The sequence below is a fragment of the Neoarius graeffei genome, chromosome 22 (genome assembly GCF_027579695.1).
Source record: "Neoarius graeffei isolate fNeoGra1 chromosome 22, fNeoGra1.pri, whole genome shotgun sequence".
NCBI classification, from domain to species: domain Eukaryota; kingdom Metazoa; phylum Chordata; class Actinopteri; order Siluriformes; family Ariidae; genus Neoarius; species Neoarius graeffei.
The window spans coordinates 44,269,838-44,296,164 of record NC_083590.1 but is presented as its reverse complement, the minus strand read 5'-3'; the positions used below and the strand labels follow the sequence as shown (position 1 = coordinate 44,296,164).

The 26,327-nt window shown below is 40.3% G+C and overlaps 1 protein-coding gene across 1 annotated transcript in view; it reads left to right on the top strand.

Moving 5' to 3' along the window:
• The first annotated feature begins 5,689 nt into the window (after nt 1-5,689).
• clcn1a (chloride channel, voltage-sensitive 1a) overlaps nt 5,690-26,327 on the top strand; it is a 72,150-nt gene continuing 51,512 nt past the window's right edge. Inside the window, exons 1-12 of the mRNA XM_060903949.1 lie at nt 5,690-6,541; nt 17,672-17,924; nt 18,272-18,403; nt 18,827-18,955; nt 20,791-20,924; nt 21,008-21,085; nt 23,036-23,114; nt 23,225-23,350; nt 24,359-24,443; nt 25,051-25,152; nt 25,472-25,556; nt 25,697-25,852. Of these exons, the coding sequence (XP_060759932.1) occupies nt 5,690-6,541; nt 17,672-17,924; nt 18,272-18,403; nt 18,827-18,955; nt 20,791-20,924; nt 21,008-21,085; nt 23,036-23,114; nt 23,225-23,350; nt 24,359-24,443; nt 25,051-25,152; nt 25,472-25,556; nt 25,697-25,852 (2,211 nt within the window). The remainder of the gene's footprint in view (nt 6,542-17,671; nt 17,925-18,271; nt 18,404-18,826; nt 18,956-20,790; nt 20,925-21,007; nt 21,086-23,035; nt 23,115-23,224; nt 23,351-24,358; nt 24,444-25,050; nt 25,153-25,471; nt 25,557-25,696; nt 25,853-26,327) is intronic.

Genomic DNA, 26,327 nt, shown 5'->3' with positions numbered 1-26,327 from the left:
AGAAAAATGTGGTTTGGGATGAACTTCAGGCTATGCTTAAGATGGGAGTCGCACAGCAACTGGAGCAGCCTGGTGGTTTTGGGTCCCAAGACCAACAGGTTGGTCCGGTTCTATGTGGAAAAGTCAACGCAGTGTCTAAATTTGACGCATATCCGATGCATCGCATTGATGAACTACTTGATCAGTTAGATGCGGGTCACTTTTACTCTACACTAGATTTGACAAAGGGATATTGGCAGATTCCCTTGACTCCATTATCCCACAAGAAAATGTCCTTTTCCACTCTGTTTGGTTTACACCAATTTGTCACCTTTCCTTTTGGGTTGTTTGGGGCTCCAGGGATGTTTCAGCATCTCATGGACTGAATTCTCCATCCTCACAATGCATTTGCAGCAGCCTACTTAGATGATATAATCATTTATAGTAATGATTGGGAGCGGCACCTACAACATCTGAGGGTGGTTCTGAAGTTGCTGAGGTGTGCTGGGCTCACAGCAAACCCAAAGAAGTGTGCAATTGGTTGTGTGGAAGTATGATATCTGGGCTTCCACTTGGGTCATGGGCAGGTGCATCCCCAAATTGATAAGATTTCAGTGATTGTGGCCTGCCCGTGACCTAAGACCAAAAGTGGGGTGAGGCAGTTGCTGGGGCTGGCTGGCTATTATAGGTGGTTCGTGCCTAACTTTTTGGACATCACCAGCCCGCTGACTGACCTGACTAAAAAGGGGGTGCCAGATCTGGTCCAGTGGACGGAACCATATGAATGGGCTTTTGCTCAGGTAAAGGTGGCTTTGTGTGGGGGCCCGCTATTGCATTCTCCTGACTTTTCTCTCCCTTTTGTTTTACAGACCGACACATTGGACAGAGGGCTGGGGGCCATTTTGTCCCAGGTGGTGGTGGAGGAGCATCTGATGCTTGTAAGCTGCAAGCTCTCCATGCGAAAGTCAGAGAACAGCACAATAGAGAAGGAGTGTCTGGCCATCAAGTGGGCAGTCCTCACTCTCCGCTACTACCTGCTAGGACGCCCATTCACCCTCTGTTCCGACCATGCCCTGCTCCAATGGCTCCACCGTATGAAGGATGCCAACACATGGATCACTCATTGGTATGTGGCCCTTCAGCCCTTTAAATTCGAGGTGGTCCACAGGCTGGGGGCACAGATGGTGGTGGTAAATTACCTCTTCTGCCAGGGGGTGGGAGTCAGCGGCAGGCCAGACAGCTCCCAGGCCTGAATCAGGTGCTAGGGGTATGTGGCAGCGGGGGCATGGTCAAGCGCCAGCTGTGAATGATGAGGAGGCAGGTTGAACCAGCAGATGATATGTGATGAGGTGCACCTGTGTCAAGTTACTGGCTGTCTATTAACCTGTGTCTCTGTGTGTCTTTCAGACAGTCAGTTACGAGAGAGAGAGAGAGAGAGAGAGAGAGAGAGAGAGAGAGAGAGAGAGAGAGCAGCGTCTCCCCATCACATGTGTGTTTAGTGTGTTTGTGTTGTGGAAAGTCACTGAAAAGTGTGCCAATAAAAAATAACTCACCTGTTCTGAAGCCTGTTTCCAGTTCCTTTGTTCCCCCATAAGTTCGAAAGTTGTTACACAGGGGTAGTATTTTCTTGCCTCTCTTGCCTCTGGCTTGTTCATGAGGGCACTAGATATAAACCTAGAGCTAAAGATGTTTTTCACAAGGTCTATTGCTTAAAGCACTATACACATTTAAAAAAATATTGCAGCATCAATTCAACAATATTATACACTCATTTGTTCATTCACTCATCTTCAGTAAAGGTTAACCAAGGTTGGTTGGTTGAGCCAGACCATGGATGCCAGGCAGGAGGACACCCTAGGAGGGCACACATGCACTCACTCACTCACACACACACACCCTGGGGAAATTTAGAACAGTCAATCCTCCTACTGACATGTTTTTGGGCATGGAAGAAAGCAAGAAAACCTTAAGGAAACCCACACAAACACAGGCAGAACATGCAAAACCCCTCAAAGGCAGTAAACAGAAATTGGGATCCAACCAGGGACCCTGGATCTCTGAAAAAAATACTTATTTTGTTGTCATAAATTCAAAGCCTATTTTGTCACAGTTCTCAAGAAAAAACAATGGAGCAAATGCTTTAGGGTAGTGTGTATTAGCTTTAGTGATGTCTTCAAGAATACTTGGCCTTCTCTACTGCCATCACCAACCATGAAGGCCAGAAGAATTACTTATCTGGCTTTTAGGGACTTCCCACCCTTTGACACCTAATATTGGCACATTCACCAGGGCACTAGGGTGCAGGGAGGCAGTGCTTAATCAGACACTAGGCTAGTTTATTCCTCCAGGCTCTCTTGTGCCTTGTGCATAAGGTGCATTGAGGTCACAGGTTCAGTGCCAGGATGGAGGGTGTTCATCCTCATGAAAATCTATGAAAGGAGACAGATTGAGAGAGAGGGACACACTAGCTTTCACAGTGCAAGTTGTCTCTTTTAGTAGAGAGCAGACAGACAGACAATGAGTTGATCACCCTCCAGCCATGAAACCAACTCCGCCTCAGCAACACGTGCATTTGTTATTGTTATGGTGGCTATCCACGTGCGCATGTCGTTGCTGGCCGTGGTGCTGAAGTTATATTCATGTCTTTCTGGAGGTGGTGATGGGAGCCTAACCTCATGCAGTAAATCAAGTACCATTCATATTTGAAGGCAGGCATTTGCATTTCTTCTGTTTACCAACAAGCAACAAATCTGCAAAGCTAACCAGCTCACAGTCCATTAACCAAGATAAAGTTACTTTCTCCACCAGTGTGACAGTGACCAATTTGGAGGTACCCTAACCTTAATATTGTAATGTGCAATGATGACTTCTTGTAGGCTTCTACCCCTCAAAGACCTGTTCTTTTTAACATAAGCACAAATTATAGCCAACCCCTCATGCTTTTCCCCTCACTCTTGTTTTCACTGCTTCTCTTTCAGCAAAATGTAAGACTCCAACTAATCGCATAACCAGCTTCTTCCCCATGGCATGAGTCTTACAAATCCTTCAAATGTCACACTTTTGACATCAATCACACAGTACCATTTAACCATACCCATGAGACATGTACATAGTTAATAGAAAGATTTGGATTCTGTTGCTTATTCTTACCAAATCTTGTGTAACAATAGTTGTTTCCCATAGTAGTTTTAGAAGTGGCTGTTTTATGTCTTGGCTACTTCTTCCAAGCAGTTCAGAGGTGGAGTGTTTACAAGGCCACCAAATTAACAGGTGATCAAAATTTTTATGTATTGTTTGGGGCAACTGTATAAGCCAGTATTAACACCCAGGAAGAAGCAGGGATTGAAGTTGTGTCTCAAATCCATGTAATGCATCTTAATCAATATACTAATGTCTGTCTTATATCCTTATGCACAAACACCTAGCTCTGTTTTTGTCATTTGAGAAGTTGTGTATTTGAAAGTTTGATGGCTATATACATGGTGTGTGTACATGTGAGACAGTGTCTTTGTAAAAGTGCACTCACTCTCCCTGAGACTACACCACTCCAGGGTGGGAATGCTGAGACAGACGCACAGTTTATTTTTGGGCCAGTGACAGTGTGTCAATGGCCGCAGATGCATCGCAAAGGAAGGCTCTGAGATACCAACAGACCCTGGTTTGTCGCAACTTCTCACTCTCTTTGCTCATTCTCCATGTCCTTTATCCTCTCAAACTTTAACCAGCCTCTCTTACATGGTAGTTTGGTGTGTGGTTTGCTGTCTTGTACTGATATTCTTTGCTGTACTATGGTTTATTCTTTTTCACTCTTTGGAAATCATGGTTTGAGGTGACATAATGAATTTCTGCATGACATGGCACATTTCTTTAGCTGCAGTGAAACCTTGACTAAGCCAGTGAGTTCAACGCTGAAAAGCATAGCATTGGTCTATCAACAGGTGACTGTGTTGAGTAGATCTTTATGGTAACATTATGTGCTGTACTTGAGTTCTCTGTTTATTATTCATCCAAATTGGTCTGTGATCAGCCCCATTGCTTACCTTTCTATTCACATATGTAATAATCTGCCATTTAATTTTTTTTACAGTATTTGAGTGTTTTAAATGTTGCATGTTGTTCGATCTAGCTGTAAAATGCTTGAATCTACACTGACATGTTACTTTATATGCACAGACAAATATAAACATATGCTGTTGTGTGAAGGGTGAACCTGATCACTTAGTCACGAGGGTGATGCACTTGGCTCTGAGTATTCCAGAACATCTGGGACTCTTTTGATGTGTGTGTGTGTGTGTGTGTGTGTGTGTGTGTGTGTGTGTGTGTGTGTGTGTGTGTGAGAGAGAGAGAGAGAGAGAGACAGAGAGAGAGAGAGAGAAAGAGATCTGCAATAGTATGAGTTTACCATGTGTGTGTGTGTTTGGAAACTATTCAACTGATCATCTTCCCTGGGCTGGCTGGTTTATCACCCAGAGGTATATATGGCTGGCAGGAGTGGAACCTAACGTGGTCTTCTGCTGTTGCACGCTGAGATGTGTTTTTCTGCTCACCATGGTTGTAAAGAGTGATTCTATGAGTTACTATATCCTTCCGGGCAGGTCAAACCAATCTGACCATTTTCCTCTGACCTCTCTTATCAACAAGGCATTTCCACCCACAGAACTGTTGCCTACTCACTGTTTTTGTTTTTTTTGCACCATTCTGTGTAAACTCTAGAGACCATTGTGTGAAAACCCCAGGAGATCAGCAGTTTCTGAAATACTCAAACCAGTCCATCTGGCACCAACACCCACATTGCAGTGAAAGTCACAGAGATGACAAGTTTTCCTATTCTGATGTTTGAAGTGAACATTAACTGAAGCTCTTGATTTGTGTCTGCATGATTTTATGCATTGTGCTGCTGTCAACAGATTGGCTGATTAGAAAACTGCCATAATATAACATCAGGTGGATGGGTATACCTAATAAAGTGGCCGGTAAGTGCATATAACTAAAAAAAAAAAAATATATATATATATATATATATATATATATATATATATATATATATAATTGGCAAACAACTTCAACTTAAATGTTGAGGACCTTTTCAGACTGTTTTAGGGTGTTTTCACACCTGGTCCCCTTTAAAGGAACCAGACTCAGTCCTCTTTAAGTGGACCAAAAAGTGGACCAACAGAAAAAGAACTCAGTTCTTTTTGTGTTCACACTGTGAATTTATTACAAAGAGGACTGGGTTCTCTTTCTGGTCCAGTTAAGCTTTGATGGGGCCTCAGTCCTCTTTCTGTTCACACCAGGTCCTCTAGAGCCCTCAGACCCCCAGTGCACGGAATTCTGGGTAATTTTCTCTTGAATCAAAATGTCTGCTGCCATGCTTGCCCTGCTGTATTCTTTGATCAAAATAGTGCAGATTAAGGAAAATAAATTTATTATATTATATATTTATTAATAAATATTTATTTATAATATAGTTATATTATTGTGGCCGACTCGTCAGTCAGTAAGTTCAGAGAACTGTAAAGCGGCTGTGGTAAGTTCCAAAAGGAAGAAGATGGCGAACTAAGCACACACTTCACTCCGAACACGGAGTGATTCATGCCCCAAACCTAAGCAAAACAAGTCCCTCTAGTTACGGAAATTAGACCCACTGAGCTTTAAGGTTTAGCCCATCATATTTTTTTCCTCTTTTATCCTATTTGCTGTCATTCTGACCATGGAAATCACGTCTGAGAAGACCGAGGCGGCAGGTGCCTCAGCACTAGCCCTGCACGACTACTGCGGCAACGTGACTGCACCTGTGGAAGACATGGAGTCTGCAGCCACGAAGAACTCCCGTCCTTTACCCGAGACACCAACCAAGCCTGCAGTTGACGCGAAGAAAATGAAAATACGTGAGTCCACAGTTGATACTGAAACCGAGGTATCCAATGCTACCATACTGGCTGCAGTAAACAACCTCTATGCCATGCTAAAAGAAATGAACTTGCAACTGAAAGAAAACACCACAATGATATCAGAAGTAACTAAAAGTGTTGAATTTAATGCTAAAGAAATCGAAATATGCAAAGCAGAAAACGTTGCTGTTCAAAAACAGATTACAAATTTGGCAAAAGAAAACGCCGACCTCCGAGAGAGGGTTTTGGAGTTGGCGCGTTATAAGCGTCGTTGGAATCTGAAACTACGCGGGCTAAAGGAAAAGGACAACGAAGACACTCGTGAACAGGTGTCCCACATCATCATGCAGATCATTCCAGAATGGAAGGAAAAAATCAACTTTGTCATCGACTCGGTGCACCGCTTGGGCCAAAAGCAGAAGAACAAAAACAGGCACATCATCATACAATTCACAATGCGACACTTCAGGGATGAGCTGTGGCGCCTCTCAAAAGGCTCTGCAGTGTGCTCGAAGCTCAGCATCGCGTTCGCTGAACACCTTCTCCCGGAGGACAAGGAGGCGAGAGAGGCTGTGTGGCCAAAGATCAAGGCAGCAAGAGAAGCTGGTCAGCGAGCCTACTACAAAGGTCCGATTGGCTACATAAACGGGAGTGCCATTGAGGTCACCGAAGTTGGTAACGTATAGAGGGACATGTTTAAATTGACCACTTGTAAGGGGTTCAGTTCATTATTGCCTAGGAACCTACAGGCGAGGTTTATTCCTGTTACTCCCTGAAGTTTTCTTCAAAGTTCAGAGTTTCACTCTCTCTCTCTTTAGTACTGTTCTGTTCTTTTTTTTCCGTCCAATTAATGTTTTCTATCAAAGAAGATTTTAAGTTAATTTCTTTTAATGCAAGGGGACTAAGAGACAGTGTCAAAAGAAAAGCTGTCTTTCTTTTTTGTAAAAATAAGAAATCACACATTGTTTTACTACAAGAGACTCACTCTATAAAGACTGATGAAAAATTCTGGTCCAACCAATGGGGAGATAAAATAATTTTTGGACATGGTACCAATCGCTCTGCTGGTACAGCTATCCTCCTGCACAACTTCCCTGGGAAAATTCTCACCACCAGAAAAGGCTCAGATGGACACTGGATCGTTTGTGTTTTGTCTATCAAACATTCCTTTATTATTTTGGGAAACATCTATGGTCACAACAACTTAACACAAAACAAGGAACTACTCTCTGATATCAACGATATTATTAAGGAACTGAAACTTACTTACCCAACAGACAATGTACTGCTGGGGGGTGACTTTAACATGGTATGTAATGAATGGTTAGATCGCTGTCCCACCAAATTTGTTAACCACCATTATAATCCTCATCTGTATAATTTCTGCAACCTTCACAATTTGATCGATCCTTGGCGTATCTTACATCAAGATCAAAAAGACTTTTCTTGGTTTAAGCCAGACGGGTCAAGCAGATCCAGAATTGATTTCTGGCTCATCTCTGACTGCTTAAAAGAACTTGTTAGTGATTGCTCAATCTCTGCTGCTCCTCTATCAGACCATTGTCTCATAAGTTTACTATTGAAACCTTCCAACACTGCCAAACGCAACAGGGGTTACTGGAAATTCAATGCTGATCTTTTGAATTCTGAAGTATTTTGCATGGGGATAAGGAGTATTATCAAAGACATCTCTGAGGATGATAGCTTTTCTTCTTTTACATCAAAATGGGAATATATCAAATTCAAGATAAGAAACTTCTCTATATCATTCAGCAAACAACTAAAACACTCCACTCAGCTAGTGGAGAACGAACTGTTAAGGGAAATTTATCTATGCTGCAACAAACCCACTATCTCTGATTCTGACAAAAGGAAACTACTTAACTTGCAAACTAAACTTGATGACTTCTACACCAAAAAAGCCAAAGGGGCTTATATCAGATCAAGAGCTAAATGGATAGAGGAAGGGGAGAGGAACTCTGCTTATTTTTGCAGGTTAGAACAGGCACGACAAGAAAAAAACAATTTAGAAACATTGTTAATAAATGGCACTGAATGTTCTGACCCCAAAACTATAGCAAAAGAGGTCTTCACCTTCTTTAACTCATTATACTCCAGCAATTTTTCACCAGAGGCAGCCAACACTTTTTTTGACAAAATAAAAGAATACATCCCACTTATCTCAGAAGATTTCAAATTAAGTTGCGATGCACCTCTATCACGTGAAGAATTAGAAAAGGCTATGCAATGTTTAATACCAGACCGTTCACCAGGTTCAGACGGCCTCACAGCAAACTTCTACAAACACTTCTGGGAGGATATCAAACACATTTTGTTTTATACTCTGAATGAAGTTATTGCTAACTTGTCACTCCCACACACCATGAAACAAGGTGTAATAGTACTTATTCCCAAACCTGGTAAAGATGGAAAATACCTTGAAAACTGGCGACCAATTACTCTGCTTAACAACGACTATAAATTATTAACACACATCTTCTCGAACAGACTAAAAAATGGTCTTCACCAAATAATCAGTGAAACACAATCGGGGTTTATGAAAGGCAGATCAATACACAACAATGTACGTCTAGTATTAGACCTACTAGAATATAACAACTACCTACAGGATGATGGTTTTATTCTCTTCCTTGATTTCTATAAAGCATTTGACACAGTCGAACACTCTTTCATTTTTCAGGCTCTTAAAAGATGTGGGTTTGGAGATTTTTTCAGGAACATAATCAGATGCATCTACCATGACACTAACAGTTCTGTTTCTCTTTCAAAAGGTACATCCCCCCGTTTCGCTATCAGAAGAGGTATAAAACAAGGGTGCCCCATCTCACCTTATCTATTCCTAATTGCAGCAGAAATGCTTTCCATCCTAATTAAAAACTCAGAAATTGAACACGGGCGGCACGGTGGTGTAGTGGTTAGCGCTGTCGCCTCACAGCAAGAAGGTCCTGGGTTCGAGCCCCAGGGCCGGCGAGGGCCTTTCTGTGTGGAGTTTGCATGTTCTCCCCGTGTCCGCGTGGGTTTCCTCCGGGTGCTCCGGTTTCCCCCACAGTCCAAAGACATGCAGGTTAGGTTAACTGGTGACTCTAAATTGACCGTAGGTGTGAATGTGAGTGTGAATGGTTGTCTGTGTCTATGTGTCAGCCCTGTGATGACCTGGCGACTTGTCCAGGGTGTACCCCGCCTTTCGCCCATAGTCAGCTGGGATAGGCTCCAGCTTGCCTGCGACCCTGTAGAAGGATAAAGTGGCTAGAGATAATGAGATGAGATGAGAAATTGAACACATTAATGTTTTCAATACTAAACTTCAAATAAGCCAGCTAGCCGACGACACCACTTTATTCCTGAGAAACCCTGAACAAGTCCCAAAAGCCATAGACTCTATAAAATTATTTTCAAATGCTTCAGGTTTACACTTAAACCTTAACAAATGTGAACTTCTAGCTATACACAACTCCCTCCTCTCATCGGTTTATGGCATTCCCATCAAATCCTCAGTTAAATATCTAGGAGTGCATATTACAAAGGATGCAACTCTAAGTGATTCTCTTAACTTATGGAGCAAATTAGAAGAATGTAAATCTAGATTGGATAGGTGGTTAAATAGGGACTTATCTCTATTAGGTCGAATCTACATAACCAAAATGGAAAGTATTTCTAGATGTATTTACCCTGCTAGTTCTCTATCCTTTTCTGACAAAGTAATTAAAACCATAAATAAATTAAATTTTGACTATATTTGGAGAAGGAAAGTCCACTATCTAAGAAAGGCATCCATGGTAAAAAGTTATGAAGATGGTGGACTGCAGGCAATTGACTTTGATTGCATCAACGGCACATTAAAAATAAAGTGGCTAAGATCATTCCTTGTTAACAACAACAGTTTTTGGTATTGTGTCCCTAGGGAAATCTTTAGAAAACTTGGTGGTATTCTTTTTCTCTTGCACTGTGATTTCATCCCAAAGAAGTTGCCTTTAAAACTATCCCCTTTCCATTCTCAAGTCCTCCTCTACTGGAACCTTCTGTACAAACACAACTTCACTCCACACAACACACCTATCTGGAACTGCAGATATATTCTTCACAAAAACAAATCGATATATTTTAGCGAATGGATGGAGAGGGACGTGTGGTCGATAATGCACCTGCTAGATGAGGATGGCAGTGTCTTATCATTTGATAACTTCTGTTTAAAACACGGCTTTCAATGTGATCGACAACAATACAACAGGCTCATGAAATGTATCCCTCCTGCCTTTTTATTAATGGCCAAAAACTCAAAACAATTCACTTCTGCCCCTAGCCTTCCTAGTGCCTTAAGAGTAGGTGAGGACGACTTCATAAAGAAAGATATACCTAACCAAGTAATCCGAGGATTGTTCACTTCTTATCTCTTTCCTTATCACCAATATAAAAACTTTAATCCTAAAAATATTGATTCACACACTATCAAAAAACTACGCACTCTCACTTTAAACCTACCTATCCCTCCCAAGACAAAGGAACTCCACTTTAAAATATTTAATGACATATATCCCTCAGGGGAGCTTATTAACTACAGATTTAATATAGAGCTGAAGAATTGCATATTTTGTTGTGAAAATGTTGAAACTACAGATCATTTATTTTTCTTATGTTTATACAGTAACACCTTTTGGGACGATGTATGTGACTGGCTCTGTGAAAACATTCCTACCGTTCCTTTTTTAAACTTGAATCTACTCAAATATGGGTGTATACACGAAGACAAAAACATAGAGCTTTTAATAAGTGTGGTGACGTGTTTAGGAAAATATTATATTCACAAATGCAAATGCATAAAGACAATCCCCATTTTCCCTTCCTTTAAAAACGAGTTATGTTTGTACAGTAAATCCGTCAGATATTTAAAAACTAAGAGGAGTAACGAACTTATATCAATAATAGACAGCTTCAATTTGTTATAATGTACCCCCCCTCCATTACTTTCTTTCGAGTGTCTTTTTTTCCTTTCTTTCTTTCTTTCTTTCTTTCTTTCTTTCTTTCTTTCTTTCTTTTTATCATTTTATTTATTTTTTTCCTCTTATGTTTTATAATTTCTTGATATGTGTACTATGTGTGCTATGTTCCTACAAGGTTCTGTAAAAAAGACATACATTTGCCTTAATGCTCTGTAAACCTTTGAAACTTCCAATAAAAAAAAAAGCAAAAAAAAAAAAAAAGTTCCAAAAGGAAGTTGAGGTTCCCTGCTACAGTCACGTGACCAACTACGGCAAACGAAGAAGGTTAAACTACAGTGAAAAAGGCGAAGTGAACCCGGTGCGCTTTTTGTTCACAATGCGCAGATTAGGCGAACCGTACCGTTGATTTTTAGCGAACCGTACTGAGACCACCTCCTGAGGTGGTCTCAGTTCGGTTCGCTTTAAAGGGGTCTGGGTACGGTTGGAGTGTTCACATATGCGCAAAAAATGCTGAGTCATCGATCTGAGTTCGGTTAGATGGCTGAAAGGGACCAAGTGTGAAAACACCCTTAGAGTACCTTTAAATAATAATAATAATAATAATAATAAATTACATTTGATGATTGTCATCACAGCTTATGTGTCATGTGATGTGATGACAACTTATGTGCCTGGCTGTCCATGCAGTAAATGCCCATCAGCAGTGACATGTAATAGAGTATCCAGTCTATCCTGTGTGGTCATGAATTCCAGATACTTGTGTATGATGCCATGGGTAAGGTCATGTAACATTAACACCTTGCTTAACTTTGGAAATAACAAACATACATTTTAGTAATTTGATCCATTTCATTCAGATAGTTTGAGAATAACCATGAAAGGAACCAATCAATTATGACTAACAAAAATAAAAATAAACTTACCATATAATAAGAAATAAAAGAAAGCTAGAGAGAGAGAGAGAGAGAGAGAAAGGTGGGGAAGTGAATCCTGGTCACTCAGTTTAAAAATAGCCTGTCGGGTTGTGTTACAGAAAGAGAGGGAAAAGGGGTAGCTCTAATCCAATAAGGGGGTGGAGGGGGTGTCTTAAAGGGACTGTCCATATGGAGGTATGAGGCAGATCGGGGAAGGAGAAAGAGGAGGGGTGAAATATAGAGAAGACAGGGATTATATGTACTGTGGGAATGGCAAGAGTAATCGGATAGACTAATGGAATGGAGCCAGACAAATGTGTAATGAGGGAGGGAGATACCTGATAAATCTATCAGCAGCCCAATTACAATTCAAGAAACACCTAAGCATGTTAACCAAATATAACATGAAATAATTATACATGTACAATTTTTTATAATCAAGTCATGACTATATATGCTTGCACATTTTTATGTCACCAATAAGAATCTGATATCTTGCTTATTGCTAGTTGTATTAAACACAAGGTGTAAATACAATAGTATTTATTAATGACATACTTCATTATGCTACTAGATTTAAAGGTGCTTTGACAATGTACTGCATGTGTGTTACTATGGTGATGTACATACAGTATTTCAACAGTATTGTTCAAAGAAATGCGGTTAGGTTAAAATGGGGCAGCCATGGCCTGAAGGTTGGGCTGAAGTGCCCTTGGGCAAGGCACCTAACCCACAACTGCTCCCTGGGTGTTGTAGCATAGCTGCCAACTGCTCTGAGTATGTGTCTGTGCTTATTGCTCACTTGTGTGTGCGTGTGTGTGTTCACTGATTCAGATGGGTTAAATGAAGAAGAGACGTTTCACTGTGCTTCAGTGTACGTGTGATAAATGCAGGTTTTAAAGGCTTCTTCTTCTTGTTCTTTAGTTTTATCTTAAGAAATCAGCTACAAAATGTGAACATATTCACCACTGATACTGCTAACAAGAAATAACTGAGGCAGCACCATATGAGGCCAGAAACAGACACAGCTCAATTATTTACACGAGATCATTGTGTCAGTGAAATGGACTATGATTAATTTTTTTCATATTTCATATTTTAAAACAACATATAGAGGTTGCTAAGATCACTGCTACATGTGAAGACACTAATTTCGTGTCATATGGTGATAAACTACAATGAATTGTTTAAAAAAATACACAAATTCCTATGCTATTACATCAATTAGGTGTATAAAGTATATTGATTTGTCAAATAAATAAAACTAATTAAGATAAAAATAATTGCTGAAATTTAGTTATTTCCCATTAGAAGACTATATAAACCTTGGGGGGGCAACCCCAGGAGTGTACACAGTCCTAGTCTTTTTTTCTGGGCTAATGATGTGTGTGATATTTTATACATTGTGAACATATAATATAGAATGTATGTTATTTCCATATGGATATTTAATGTACAATATATCCTAATTTGAAATATAAATATATGATACAGTATATGTTATTATTATTATTATTATTATTATTATTATTATTATATTGTTGTTGTCGAAGGCCGTAGATTTTGTGTAGGTTTACAGCTTCCCAGAGCTGTGGATCAAATGCAGCCTGTACCTGTAGTTTGTATGTGTCTGGGAATAGTGAGTGTCTAGGAACATTTTGCATTTATTATAAAATAAAATACTACTAATGACTAATGAATCATTCACCCCACAAAAGTTTCACCCCACAGTAACTGCCAGAATTTTTAGTCTATTATAATCTGACATGGTGGCATGATGGTGCAGTGGTTAGCACTATTGCCTCACAGCAAGAAGGTTCCAGGTTCAAACCTCATGGCTTACTGGGATCTTTTTGTATGGAGTTTGCATGTTCTCCCCGTGCCTACGTGGGTTTCCTCCGGGTGCTCCGGTTTCCTTCCATGGTCCTCCCACTGACTACTCTAAATTGTCCATGGGTGTGAATAGTTGTTTGTCTGGTGAAGCTGTGACAGGCCCAGCAAGCTGGCAGTGGATGAAGCATGCTCAAGATAGAAGCAGACAATCTCATAAGAGGCTGGCAACTGACAGGCCAACTGAATGCGTGATAATCTGACATGCTTCAATCAAAAACCTTCCAGTTAAATGCTCAGATCTCAGGCAGTCTTTAAGTCTAGGTTGAAATGCTCTTTGTTTTGATAGACTTTTTGATGCAACTGAAATAAATTAATTTAAATTAAAATAAAAGCTATTTAAAGTTGTCCTCATAGTGTATATATACATTTGCAATTACTTACACCAATTATACACTATATAGCCAAAAGTATATGGACACCTGACCATCACACCCTTATGTGGGCCTTCACCAAACTGTTTCTACAAGGTATGAAGTACAACCCCGATTCCAAAAAAGTTGGGACAAAGTACAAATTGTAAATAAAAACGGAATGCAATAATTTACAAATCTCAAAAACTGATATTGTATTCACAATAGAAGATAGACAACATATCAAATGTCGAAAGCGAGACATTTTGAAATTTCATGCCAAATATTGGCTCATTTGAAATTTCATGACAGCAACACATCTCAAAAAAGTTGGGACAGGGCCAATAAGAGGCTGGAAAAGTTAAAGGTACAAAAAAGGAACAGTTGGAGGACCAAATTGCAACTCATTAGGTCAATTGGCAATAGGTCATTAACATGACTGGGTATAAAAAGAGCATCTTGGAGTGGCAGCGGCTCTCAGAAGTAAAGATGGGAAGAGGATCACCAATCCCCCTAATTCTGCACCGACAAATAGTGGAGCAATATCAGAAAGGAGTTCAACAGTGTAAAATTGCAAAGAGTTTGAACATATCATCATCTATAGTGCATAATATCATCAAAAGATTCAGAGAATCTGGAAGAATCTCTGTGCGTAAGGGTCAAGGCCGGAAAACCATACTGGGTGCCCATGATCTTCGGGCACTTAGACGGCACTGCATCACATACAGGCATGCTTCTGTATTGGAAATCACAAAATGGGCTCAGGAATATTTCCAGAGAACATTATCTGTGAACACAATTCACCGTGCCATCCACCGTTGCCAGCCAAAACTCTATAGTTCAAAGAAGAAGCCATATCTAAACATGATCCAGAAGCGCAGACGTCTTCTCTGGGCCAAGGCTTATTTAAAATGGACTGTGGCAAAGTGGAAAACTGTTCTGTGGTCAGACGAATCAAAATTTGAAGTTCTTTATGGAAATCAGGGACGCCGTGTCATTCGGACTAAAGAGGAGAAGGACGACCCAAGTTGTTATCAGCGCTCAGTTCAGAAGCCTGCATCTCTGATGGTATGGGGTTGCATTAGTGCATGTGGCATGGGCAGCTTACACATCTGGAAAGACACCATCAATGCTGAAAGGTATATCCAGGTTCTAGAGCAACATATGCTCCCATCCAGACGACGTCTCTTTCAGGGAAGTCCTTGCATTTTCCAACATGACAATGCCAAACCACATACTGCATCAATTACAGCATCATGGCTGTGTAGAAGAAGGGTCTGGGTACTGAACTGGCCAGCCTGCAGTCCAGATCTTTCACCCATAGAAAACATTTAGCACATCATAAAACGGAAGATACGACAAAAAAGACCTAAGACAGTGAACAACTAGAATCCTACATTAGACAAGAATGGGTTAACATTCCTATCCCTAAACTTGAGCAACTTGTCTCCTCAGTCCCCAGACGTTTACAGACTGTTGTAAAGAGAAAAGGGGATGTCTCACAGTGGAAAACATGGCCTTGTCCCAACTTTTTTGAGATGTGTTATTGTCATGAAATTTAAAATCACCTAATTTTTCTCTTTAAATGATACATTTTCTCAGTTTAAACATTTGATATGTCATCTATGTTCTATTCTGAATAAAATATGGAATTTTGAAACTTCCACATCATTGCATTCCATTTTTATTTACAATTTGTACTTTGTCCCAACTTTTTTGGAATCGGGGTTGTACACAATTGTATAGAATGCCTTTGTATCCTGCAGTATTACAATTTCCAGTTAAGGGAAATACTGAGTAATATGCTTAATAAGCTAAGTAAGTTTAAATAAAGTTTACATTAGTTTTACTCTCAGGAATTCTCAGGATATTAATGTTTTCCTGAACTAAGATTTCACGAATACAAAATTTCTTGTGTTAATATTCCAATGAACAATTATGAATAAATGTGTTCATATCAGCTTGAAAAATGAGGTCATGTCAGAAAGTTTTCATTGCCACTGTCGCCTCTGGCTTGATCAGGAGGGATGCATATTTCTAGAAAGCTGCTTTCTGTCTATTTCTAGACATTGAAAATAAATATACAAATATGCTAATAAACTGAATCTGAGATTTCTCATTAATTATCAGATAATATACCAACTTATCAGCCATAACATTAAAACCATCTGCCTAATATTGTGTAGGTCCATGTTGTGCTGCCAAAACAGCTCTGACCCATCAAGGTATTGCCTCCAGAAGACCTCTCAAGTTATGATGTGGTATCTGGCACCAAGACATTAGCAGCAGATCCTGTTGGTTGTGAAGTGGAGCCTCCATGGATCAGACTTGTTTGTCCAGCACATCCCACAAATGCTCTAGCAGATTTAGATCTGGGGAAATTGGAGGACAAGTCAACACCTTGAACTCATTGTCATGCCCCTCAAACCATTCCTGAACAATTTTTGTAGTGTAGCAGTGCATTATCCTGTTGAAAGTGGCCACTACTATTAGGGAATACCATTGCCATGAAGGGGTGTACTTGGTCTGAAACAATGTTTAGGTAGGTGGTATGTGTCAAAGTAACTTCCACATGAATACCAGGTTCCAAGGTTTCCCAGCAGAACATTGCTCAAAGCATCACACTGTCTCCACCATCTTGCCTTCTGACCATAGTGCATTCTGGTGCCATCTCTTCCCCAGGTAAGAAAGAAAACATTATTCATCAGACCAGACCACCATCTTCCATTGCTCCATAGTCCAGTTCTGATGCACAAGTGCCCATTGTAGATGCTTTCGATGATGGACAGGGGTCAACATAGACACTCTGCCTGGTCTGTAACTATGCAGCCTTACACAGCAAACTGTGATGCACTGTGCATTCTGACACAGAGCCAATATTAATATTTTCATCAATGTGTGCTACAGTAGCTCTTGCTATGTGCATCAGTGAGCCTTAGGCATAACCCTGTCACCAGTTCACTAGTTGCCCTTCCCTGGAGCACTTTTGGTAGGTACTAACCACTGCATACCGTGAACACCCCACTTGGAGATGCTCTGACCCAGTCATCTAGCCATCACAATTTGGCCCTTGTCAAAGTCACTCAGATCCTTACACCTGCCCATTTTTCTTGCTTCCAACACATCAACTTCAAGAACTGACTGTTCACTTGATGTCTAATATATCCCACCCCTTGTTTGGTGCCATTGTAATGAGATAATAGGTAAATGTTATTCATGACTCCTGTTAATGGTTTTTATGTTATGGTTGATTGGTGTATATAACTAATGTTTAATGGGTTTGAATATTCTGAAAACTATACTGTCTAGATAAAACACCATAGACGATAAACAGACACATAATGAGCAAGGTTTCAAAAATGTGGTAAAAGTCCATATTTTTGTAAATAGCAGTGATCAATATAACAAAACATTTATGAAGTGATTGTCCTTCATTCTTTATTTGTAATAGTAATACCAGTCAGGATATATTTTTATAACTGTTTAGGCAGGGAGACTTTAAAGTGGTAGATTTATGGGAGTAATTAAAATGTGTGTTGAGAGTGAGGGTGGTATGATAAAGCATGTCTGGTGTGGTGGGGTTCTCAAAATAAGAGAAACAAACCTTAGATTGATTGACTGATTGATTATAATACTCATATATGTTAAAAAACATATATTACAAAAACATATATTAATCTGCCTAGCTGTATGGGGAGTACAGGGAACACCCCGGAGGGTCCTGTCAACGAGAGGCTGGTCGCCTACTGACAGAGAAACAGACAAGGAAACATCATCATTATGGACGCCAGCACCATAGTCATCATGGACACCATCGGCGCAGTCACAGCCACCGCAGCCGACACCACATGGACCCGGACTCAGGACATGATAGAGAAGAATCAGAGAAGAGGCACACATCCTCCCTGAAGAAACAACCCTCCTACTCCAAGTGTAAAGGTGCCGTTCAAAGCTTTATTTTTTTTAACATGAATAATCTCTGCTGAAGGCCCAGATATGAGGGAGGTTGTGTCTATAAACATTTATTAAAAGCATGGTATGAATGTTATGTAGCAGTGTTGCAGTTGTATTTGCCCAATCAGTAGCTCTTAGAGAGGTGTCCTAAAAAAATGTTAGAGCAATGTTAAATCAAATGGACAAGGTGGGTCTTTATATGCTGCTGTGAAGAAATTTTTATAGCCTGAACACTCAAGCAAATTTAATTTCCATTGCTATGCTATTTGGAATATCTCAACAAATATCTCTGGTTGGCTAAGCACTTGTGGTGTATGCTCTTGTTCATGCAGACTGTGTGATACGTGTACAGAAGTTCATAGTAAATAAACTGGGAGAAGACTGGATCTTTCTAGTGCTCCTGGGTATCTCCATGGCATTAGTCAGTTGGACCATGGACTATACCAGTGCCAAGGGCCTCCAAGGTACCATAACACTTAGAGTTAATGAATGGCTATTTCATCCATCCAGATTCATACTGAGTATTAGAGCTCTGTTAAACACGACATACATAAGTAACTTTAATGGATGGCTGTCTCTACACTCTTGCATTAGTTAACCAAATACCTTGTCGGAGATATCCATTGGTCAGAAATCATGTTTTAGCTGCTTTAATTGTTTTCATTTTCTTAATTTTTGCTAACTATTTTGTTTCCTTCTCTTCCCGGATTTGTCTGTCCCTTTTATTCTATTCTCTGCATCATTTTTTCTACACGATGCAACTATTTTTCATTTTCTAATGCTCAAATATGATTGCCCATCTTCCTTGCACATTTTCACTTTCCTCACTTTTTCCTCTTCTTCTATCACTTTTCTCCTCCATTGCTGTTACTACCCCTCGTATTCAGCATATAAGTGGATATATGAAAAGCTGAGGGGTAATGTCCCACTGCAGTACTTGGTTTGGGTCATCTATCCAATGATGCTCATCTTGTTCGCCTCCTTCTTCTGCAACCTGGTTGCTCCACAAGCCATCGGTATGTACTCTTTGCTGTTCCCTGAGCCATTAACATCTGTACACCCTCAGCTTTCTTGTAGGTCTTTCATTCTATCTACTTCTGCTGCTCTTTCAACCTTTTAAAGCTCTAAATGCACTTAACCTCGAAAATGTACCACATCACTGCATGCTGCATGCTCCTATAACTGATATGAATTCTAGTAGTCCATTTGTTCCAGTGATACTTGATCATGTAATTAGATGGGAGGGCTAAAATCTGTCAACATCTAACATCTATCAATAACTTGATGATGAAACTATTGGGGTTGAGCAATGCATTATAAGGCATCATCAATGAAATAATAATAATAATAATAATAGGGCGGCACGGTGGTGTAGTGGTTAGCGCTGTTGCCTCACAGCAAGAAGGTCCTGGGTTCGAGCCCCGTGGCCGACGAGGGTCTTTCTGTGTGGAGTTTGCATGTTCTCCCCGTGTCCGCGTGGGTTTCCTCCGGGTGCTCCGGTTTCCCCCACAGTCCAAAGACATGCAGGTTAGGTTAACTGGTGACTCTAAATTGACCATAGGTGTGAATGTGAGTGTGAATGGTTGTCTGTGTCTATGTGTCAGCCCTGTGATGACCTGGCAACTTGTCCAGGGTGTACCCTGCCTTTTGCCCGTAGTCAGCTGGGATAGGCTCCAGCTTGCCTGCGACCCTGTAGAAGGATAAAGCGGCTAGAGATAATGAGATGAGATGAGATGAGAATTCTGTACTGCCCCAATGGGTTTCCTGGGTATACAAAAACATGTATATATGTTTTTGTATATGTTACAGGTAAAAAAATTTCAACCTAGGTGATTTCTTTTTGACCTGGGTTAAAAAATTTTTAACTTCGTTCATAATTTCCAACCCAACCTAGGTAAAATTTTGGATTATCTAAGATTCTTAAAAGGGATTTTACATCACTTCTTTTGTCTTTTTCTTCCATCCACTTCCTCTCTGCCTACACCTACTGTACCTGGTATTTCCTCGTCTGGCTGTCTACCTATTCCTGTCTACTGAATTAGCATTTTTAACATATCTTTTTTCATACTTCACCGGAATTCTAACTCAGAGCCTTAAGCACTAGATTGAGAAAGAAGAAGTTTTATATATATATATATATATATATATATATATATATATATATATATATATATATATATAAAAGTCTTCCCAAATCCTAAACCTAGCTCCAAGGTACTGTATGTTTTATTATAAAATCCAAAGTCTTCCCAAATCCTAACCCTAAACATAGTAAGTCTCCCTAATACAAGTAGCAAATTATAAACTGGGTTAAAAATTCTAACCTAGGTTGAAAAATTCCACCTTACCTACAATTCTGACCTGTAACATATTTTTTTAGGCCTGACAGCATTTTTAGCCCTGCATTTATACCAGCCATATTCTGTTCATTACTTATACTGTTCATTTCTTCTATCATTCTTTGTGTCACAGTATACTAACTACTAAAGAGGCAACAAAAGGATCCTCAAGGATCAGAAATCTTTCCACAAATATGTTTTGTTTTATGCGCGCATAAGTTAGAATAAAATCACAATCTGATGTGCATGCCTGAGGAAGGGACTTTATGGATAGTCCTGGTTAATGATAAGCAGTTGGAACAGCATTAGCCTTGATACATTCTGCCCTATGAGTGTCACATTCTTTGCAACTTCTGCCAAGATACAATGGAAAGATATGAGTGATGTTTTAATTACTTCATCATCGTTTATCTTCAGTTATTCTACCTGTTGTTACAACTTCTCCCTTTACATACATTCCTTCCTACCCTGCCCCCTGCCCCCCACCCCAACTCGTCCTCTTGTTTCCATAGGTTCTGGTATCCCTGAGATGAAAACGATCCTTAGAGGTGTTGTGTTGAAAGAGTACCTGACAGTTAAAGCTTTTGCAGCAAAAGCAGTTGGCCTTACTGCTGGACTAGGAAGTGGAATGCCAGTAGGCAAAGAGGTAAAGCACTCAGATATCTCAACTTTCCTTATGCAACTTACTAGCTGTAACATATCAGTCATATTTCTTTCTGTGTTACTCAGGGTCCTTTTGTACACATAGCCAGCATTTGTGCTGCTGTGCTCAGCAAGTTTATGTCCATTTTTTCTGGGGTCTATCAGGTAAGCAAAAGTTAATAGAAGTGACTTTTAACAGAGATGCACTATATGGCCAAAAGTATGTGGACACTTGACCGTCACACCCATATGTAATTTTTCCCCAAACTGCTGCCGCAGATTTTGAAGCACACAATTGTATAGGCTGTCAAGCAGTGGTGGCCCAATGGGTTAAGGCTCTGGATTACTAATTGGAGGGTTGGGGGTTTGAGCCGCACCACCAAGCTGCCACTAAGGATCCTTAAACCTAGCAGCTCAGCCGATCAACATTGCCTCCACAATGACTCCACATAGAGGTGGAGAAAAGATGTAAGAATATATTTATACATTCATCGCTCTTTAGCGATGAATGTATAAATTTATATTTTCATTATAATTAATATATTTTGTTCGTATCACTTCCTCTCTTTGTGCACACCTGTTTTAACTTTAGGACTGCAGTTGCTATAAACAGTTTTGTCTCCATCAGTAAACATGCTGATAACTTGTTAAAACTATACTGAATTTCCTGGTTACACAGCTGCACTTTGTGATAGTTATAGAAGTGAATTATTTATGCTTTATAATTATGCTGTTTATTATCACCCAAATGAGGAGAAGGGTTCCCTTTTCAGTCTGGTTCCTCTCAAGGTTTCTTCCTCGTGTTCTCTCAGGGAGTTTTTCCTTGCCACAGTCACCTCAGGCTTGCTCTTTAGCGATGAATGTATAAATTCATATTTTCATTATAATTAATATATTTTTGTAAAGCTGCTTTGCGACAACATCCATTGTTAAAAGTGCTATACAAATAAAATTTTATTAAATTGAATGTTGTTGTACAATGTAGCATTACAAGTTCCCTTTACTGGAACTAAGAGGCCCAAACCTGTTCCAGCATGACAATGCTCTTGTGCATCATCATCATCATCATCATCATCTGACATCCTGCAGGCCGGTGACTTGCAGAAACTTTGCCTAGACTTGCCTGATGGCCATAGCTGCCTTGAGCTGGTCACGTGGTAGGCCTTTGTCCCTATCAAGTGCCATCTTCAGAGTGTTACATGCCTGGCCAACCTTGTGCCTTGTGTCAGGCTCCCATAGCAACACTTGCGCTGCAGGTTAGTTGTGCCACATAACGTGACCGCAAAGAGCAAAACATTGTTTCATGATGATGATACAGGAGAGGCAGGCTAAATTGCTCTAAAGCTGATCGTTAGACCAGCAATCATGCTAGGATATGTTTAAGACTCTTTGCAGCATACAAGTATAGGTAACATCCACCTCCTGTGCACAAAGCGAGTTCCATGAAGACATGGTGTGGCAAGGTTGGAGTGGAAGAACTCCATTGTCCTGCATAGAACCCTGACCTCAACCCCACTGAACACCTTTGGGATGCTGGGATGCCTCCTTGCCCTACATCAGTACCTGACCTCAATGCTCTTATGGATAAATGACCAAATCTCCACAGCCACACTCCAAAATCTAGTAGAAAGTCTTCCCAGAAGAGTGGAGCTTATTATAACAGCAAAGGGAAACTAAATCCAGAATGGGAAGTTCAACAAGCATGTATGGGTGTGACGATCAGGTCTCCACAAACTTTCATCCATATAGTGTATGTTGTATTGATGATCTGTCAAAAGGCTCTGTTCCAAATGCATATCCCAAACCCAAACTGCATAATAGAAATGTCAAAGTGGTTGCAGTGCAATGCTATGATGCAATTTAATAACTGGATAATTCAGTTTTCAATATAAAATAATGGGTTGGCACAGCCAAATCAACCCCTGTCAAAGACTGTATTGAGACAGTGAATCAACATCATATTGATATTTAAAGAGTAAAAAGGTAGATTGATCATTTATTTTTCTGTTAATTGGAAAATGGCTTATTTCTATATCTAATTCTATATACACTCAGCTTTCCTCACCCCCATATTATTTATACATAACTCTTCCTTCTGTTCCTCTGTGTCAGTAGAGCCCATATTGCTACACAGATATTCTCACAGTCGGTTGTGCTGTGGGGGTAGGCTGTTGCTTTGGCACCCCACTTGGAGGTAAAATGTGACAATTTATAGCCAAATTTAGACACTATGTCTCTAATATTTATGCCTCTTACTACTAATATCTTTTTGATGTTTTATTCTTTCTTTTGATTCTTCTCTAGGAGTGCTGTTCAGCATTGAGGTAACATCAACTTTCTTTGCAGTGAGGAACTATTGGAGGGGGTACTTTGCTGCCACATTTAGTGCCTTCATATTCAGGGTGCTTTCAGTATTCAATAAAGATTCAGGTGAGATTTAATTTTTTTTTGGCAGATTTGAACTCATAACATTTAAACCATTAGTGCAAAGTGTTATCAGTGTATGTCCAATAAGGCCATAAATATTATTCACAGTAGTATGAAGTATATGACCACAGAATACATACCGTACAGTATCCAATTACTATATCAAAGTCAAAGTCCCGGGCGGCACAGTGGTGTAGTGGTTAGCACTGTCACCTCATAGCAAGAAGGTCCTGGGTTCGAGCCTAGCAGCCGGCGAGGGCCTTTCTGTGTGGAGTTTGCATGCTGTCCATGTGGGTTTCCTCTGGGTGCTCCAGTTTCCCCCACAGTCCAAAGGCATGCAGGTTAGGCTAATTGGTGGCTCTAAATTGACCGTAGGTGTGAATGTGAGCATGAACAGTTGTCTGTGTCTCTGTGTTAGCCCTGCGATGATCTGGCGACTTGTCCAGGGTGTACCCCGCCTCTCGCCCATAGTCAACTGGGATAGGCTCCAGCTTGCTTGTGACCCTGTAGGACAGGATAAGCGGCTACAGATGATGGATGGATGGAAGTCAAAGTCCCCTCCGTGCCAGGACCTAGTCTTCCCAGGCAGTCTCCCGTCCCATTGGGTGGTGCCAGTCTCCGTTTTTATAGCTCTCAGCCTCTTGCCTATTACATAGCTAGGGTTACAATGGGTGGCTGGTTCTCTGGTAAACGTGAGAGTTTGACTCCCTACTTGCATCTGAATTGCAGTGTGCATTGCCAGATGGCAGTAGGTACCATTTTTATAATGGTCTTTTGTATGACCCGACTGCAGGTAGAACTCATGATCTCCCAGTCAAGAGATGGACACGCTAACTACTAGGCTAGCTCATGGTCCCAGTTACTTTATACAGGAACCTATTTTATACGGCACCTATATAATTAACATGTTTCCATTAAGCCTTGAAAAACAGTGCAGTGACATGAAAAAATCTCTAATTAATAACTTCTTGTATAATTTCTCCAAACCCCCATTCTTCTTCTGTGTTCCAGTAACCATCACTGCTCTGTTCCGCACCAAGTTCCGCATGGACTTCCCCTTTGACCTGCAGGAGCTGCCAGCATTCGCCATCATTGGGTGAGAGCGTGGGGCAAGAGCGTGCTGTTCGTGGTGAGGGCACAATCCTGGAGCTGTGTTTGCTGTACCGCAACCATTGCAATTTCACAGAACTATTTTGAGAGCACACAACATGATTTTGGTGCATCATAACATCCCAGTTTTAGTTAAGTTCCATTGTAAACATTTGCAGACTTTGAAAGCTCATTTTTAGAATTGGCGCATGGCATGGCAATTACTGGTATTAACACATTTTGCCTTGCATGTCAGTTGAGCCAATTGAAGTGACATTAACACAGCTGTACTAGGACAATAACAAGAGGCTACTTATCTGAGTTCTTTTGAAAAATAAAGCATATCATTAAAATAATCAAATATCAGCTGAATTACCTTTTTTTAAACAATTTTTAAAAAGTAGTTAAAACATTCAAAAAGCATTGTGAAATTTGAAAATTTGATAAACACCGGAAAACTGAAAGCAAGAAGTATTTTCATCTCTTATAAGTGTTATAGGTTTGATGAATAATTCATTCTAGTCACACTTTTGTGAGCTGGTGCTGGTTCTTGGGCTTGTGGGACAATAGATCAAATTTGATCTTTTGTTTGTTTCTGTTGCTCTGCTATACAGCATTTTTTGTGGGTTTCTTGGAGCTTTCTTCGTCTACTTGAACCGGCAGGTTGTCCTGTTCATGAGAAGACCCAATCTGCTAACACGGTTTCTTACCAAACAGTAAGACAGACATGTATTTACAGAGGGAACATAGAACATGTAGAGCATGGAACATAGACAATACCTTCCAGCTTTAAGATTTTTGAGAAACATTTTCCAAATTGATGTGAAGAACGTGGTTGGCCGTTCTTGATGATGAAAACCAAAAATATTGATTTTAATACATTTTCATTTTTTAAACCAAAAGCAAGGATTCTTAAAAGATTTCTAGTGACATAGTTATCCAGTGACTTAGTTTTTCTATGTTGGTTGATTTGCAGTTGACTAGCATCTACAATTTATTCACAATGTTGACAGTGAAACCACTTTTCCCCCACAGCCGTCTAATTTACCCAGGTGTTGTAACTTTTGTGATCACAACACTGACATTCCCTCCAGGTTTTGGACAGTTCATGGCAGGAGAGGTGAGACAAAGACAGTGCAACATTGACTAAGCATAGCATTTCATCTTGCAATACGAATTTTATATCTGAGATCGCTTGGTGTTATTTCCTGTCAGAATCTTTCAGTCTCTTAATTGTATATTAATTATATTTTGATGCAGCTAATGCCCAGAGAGGCTATAAACTCTTTCTTTGATAACTTCACCTGGACCAAAATCTGGGGTGCTCCTGTTCCACCTGGTCTGGGACGATCTTCTGCCTGGCTTCATCCGGATGTCAATGTATTTATCATACTAGGTCTCTTCTTCATCATGAAGGTAAAGGTTTATATATACTATATATATATATATATATATATATATATATATATATGTATATATATCATCTCTCATCTCATTATCTCTAGCCGCTTTATCCTTCTACAGGGTCGCAGGCAAGCTGGAGCCTATCCCAGTGACTACAGGCGAAAGGCGGGGTACACCCTGGACAAGTCGCCAGGTCATCACAGGGCTGACACATAGACACAGACAACCATTCACACTCACGGTCAATTTAGAGTCACCAGTTAACCTAACCTGCATGTCTTTGGACTGTGGGGGAAACCGGAGCACCCGGAGGAAACCCATGCGGACATGGGGAGAACATGCAAACTCCACACAGAAAGGCCCTTGCCGGCCACGGGGCTCGAACCTGTACCTTCTTATTGTGTGAGGCGACAGCGCTAACCACTACACCACCGTGCCGCCCCATATATATATATATATATATATATATATATATATATAAGGTTTA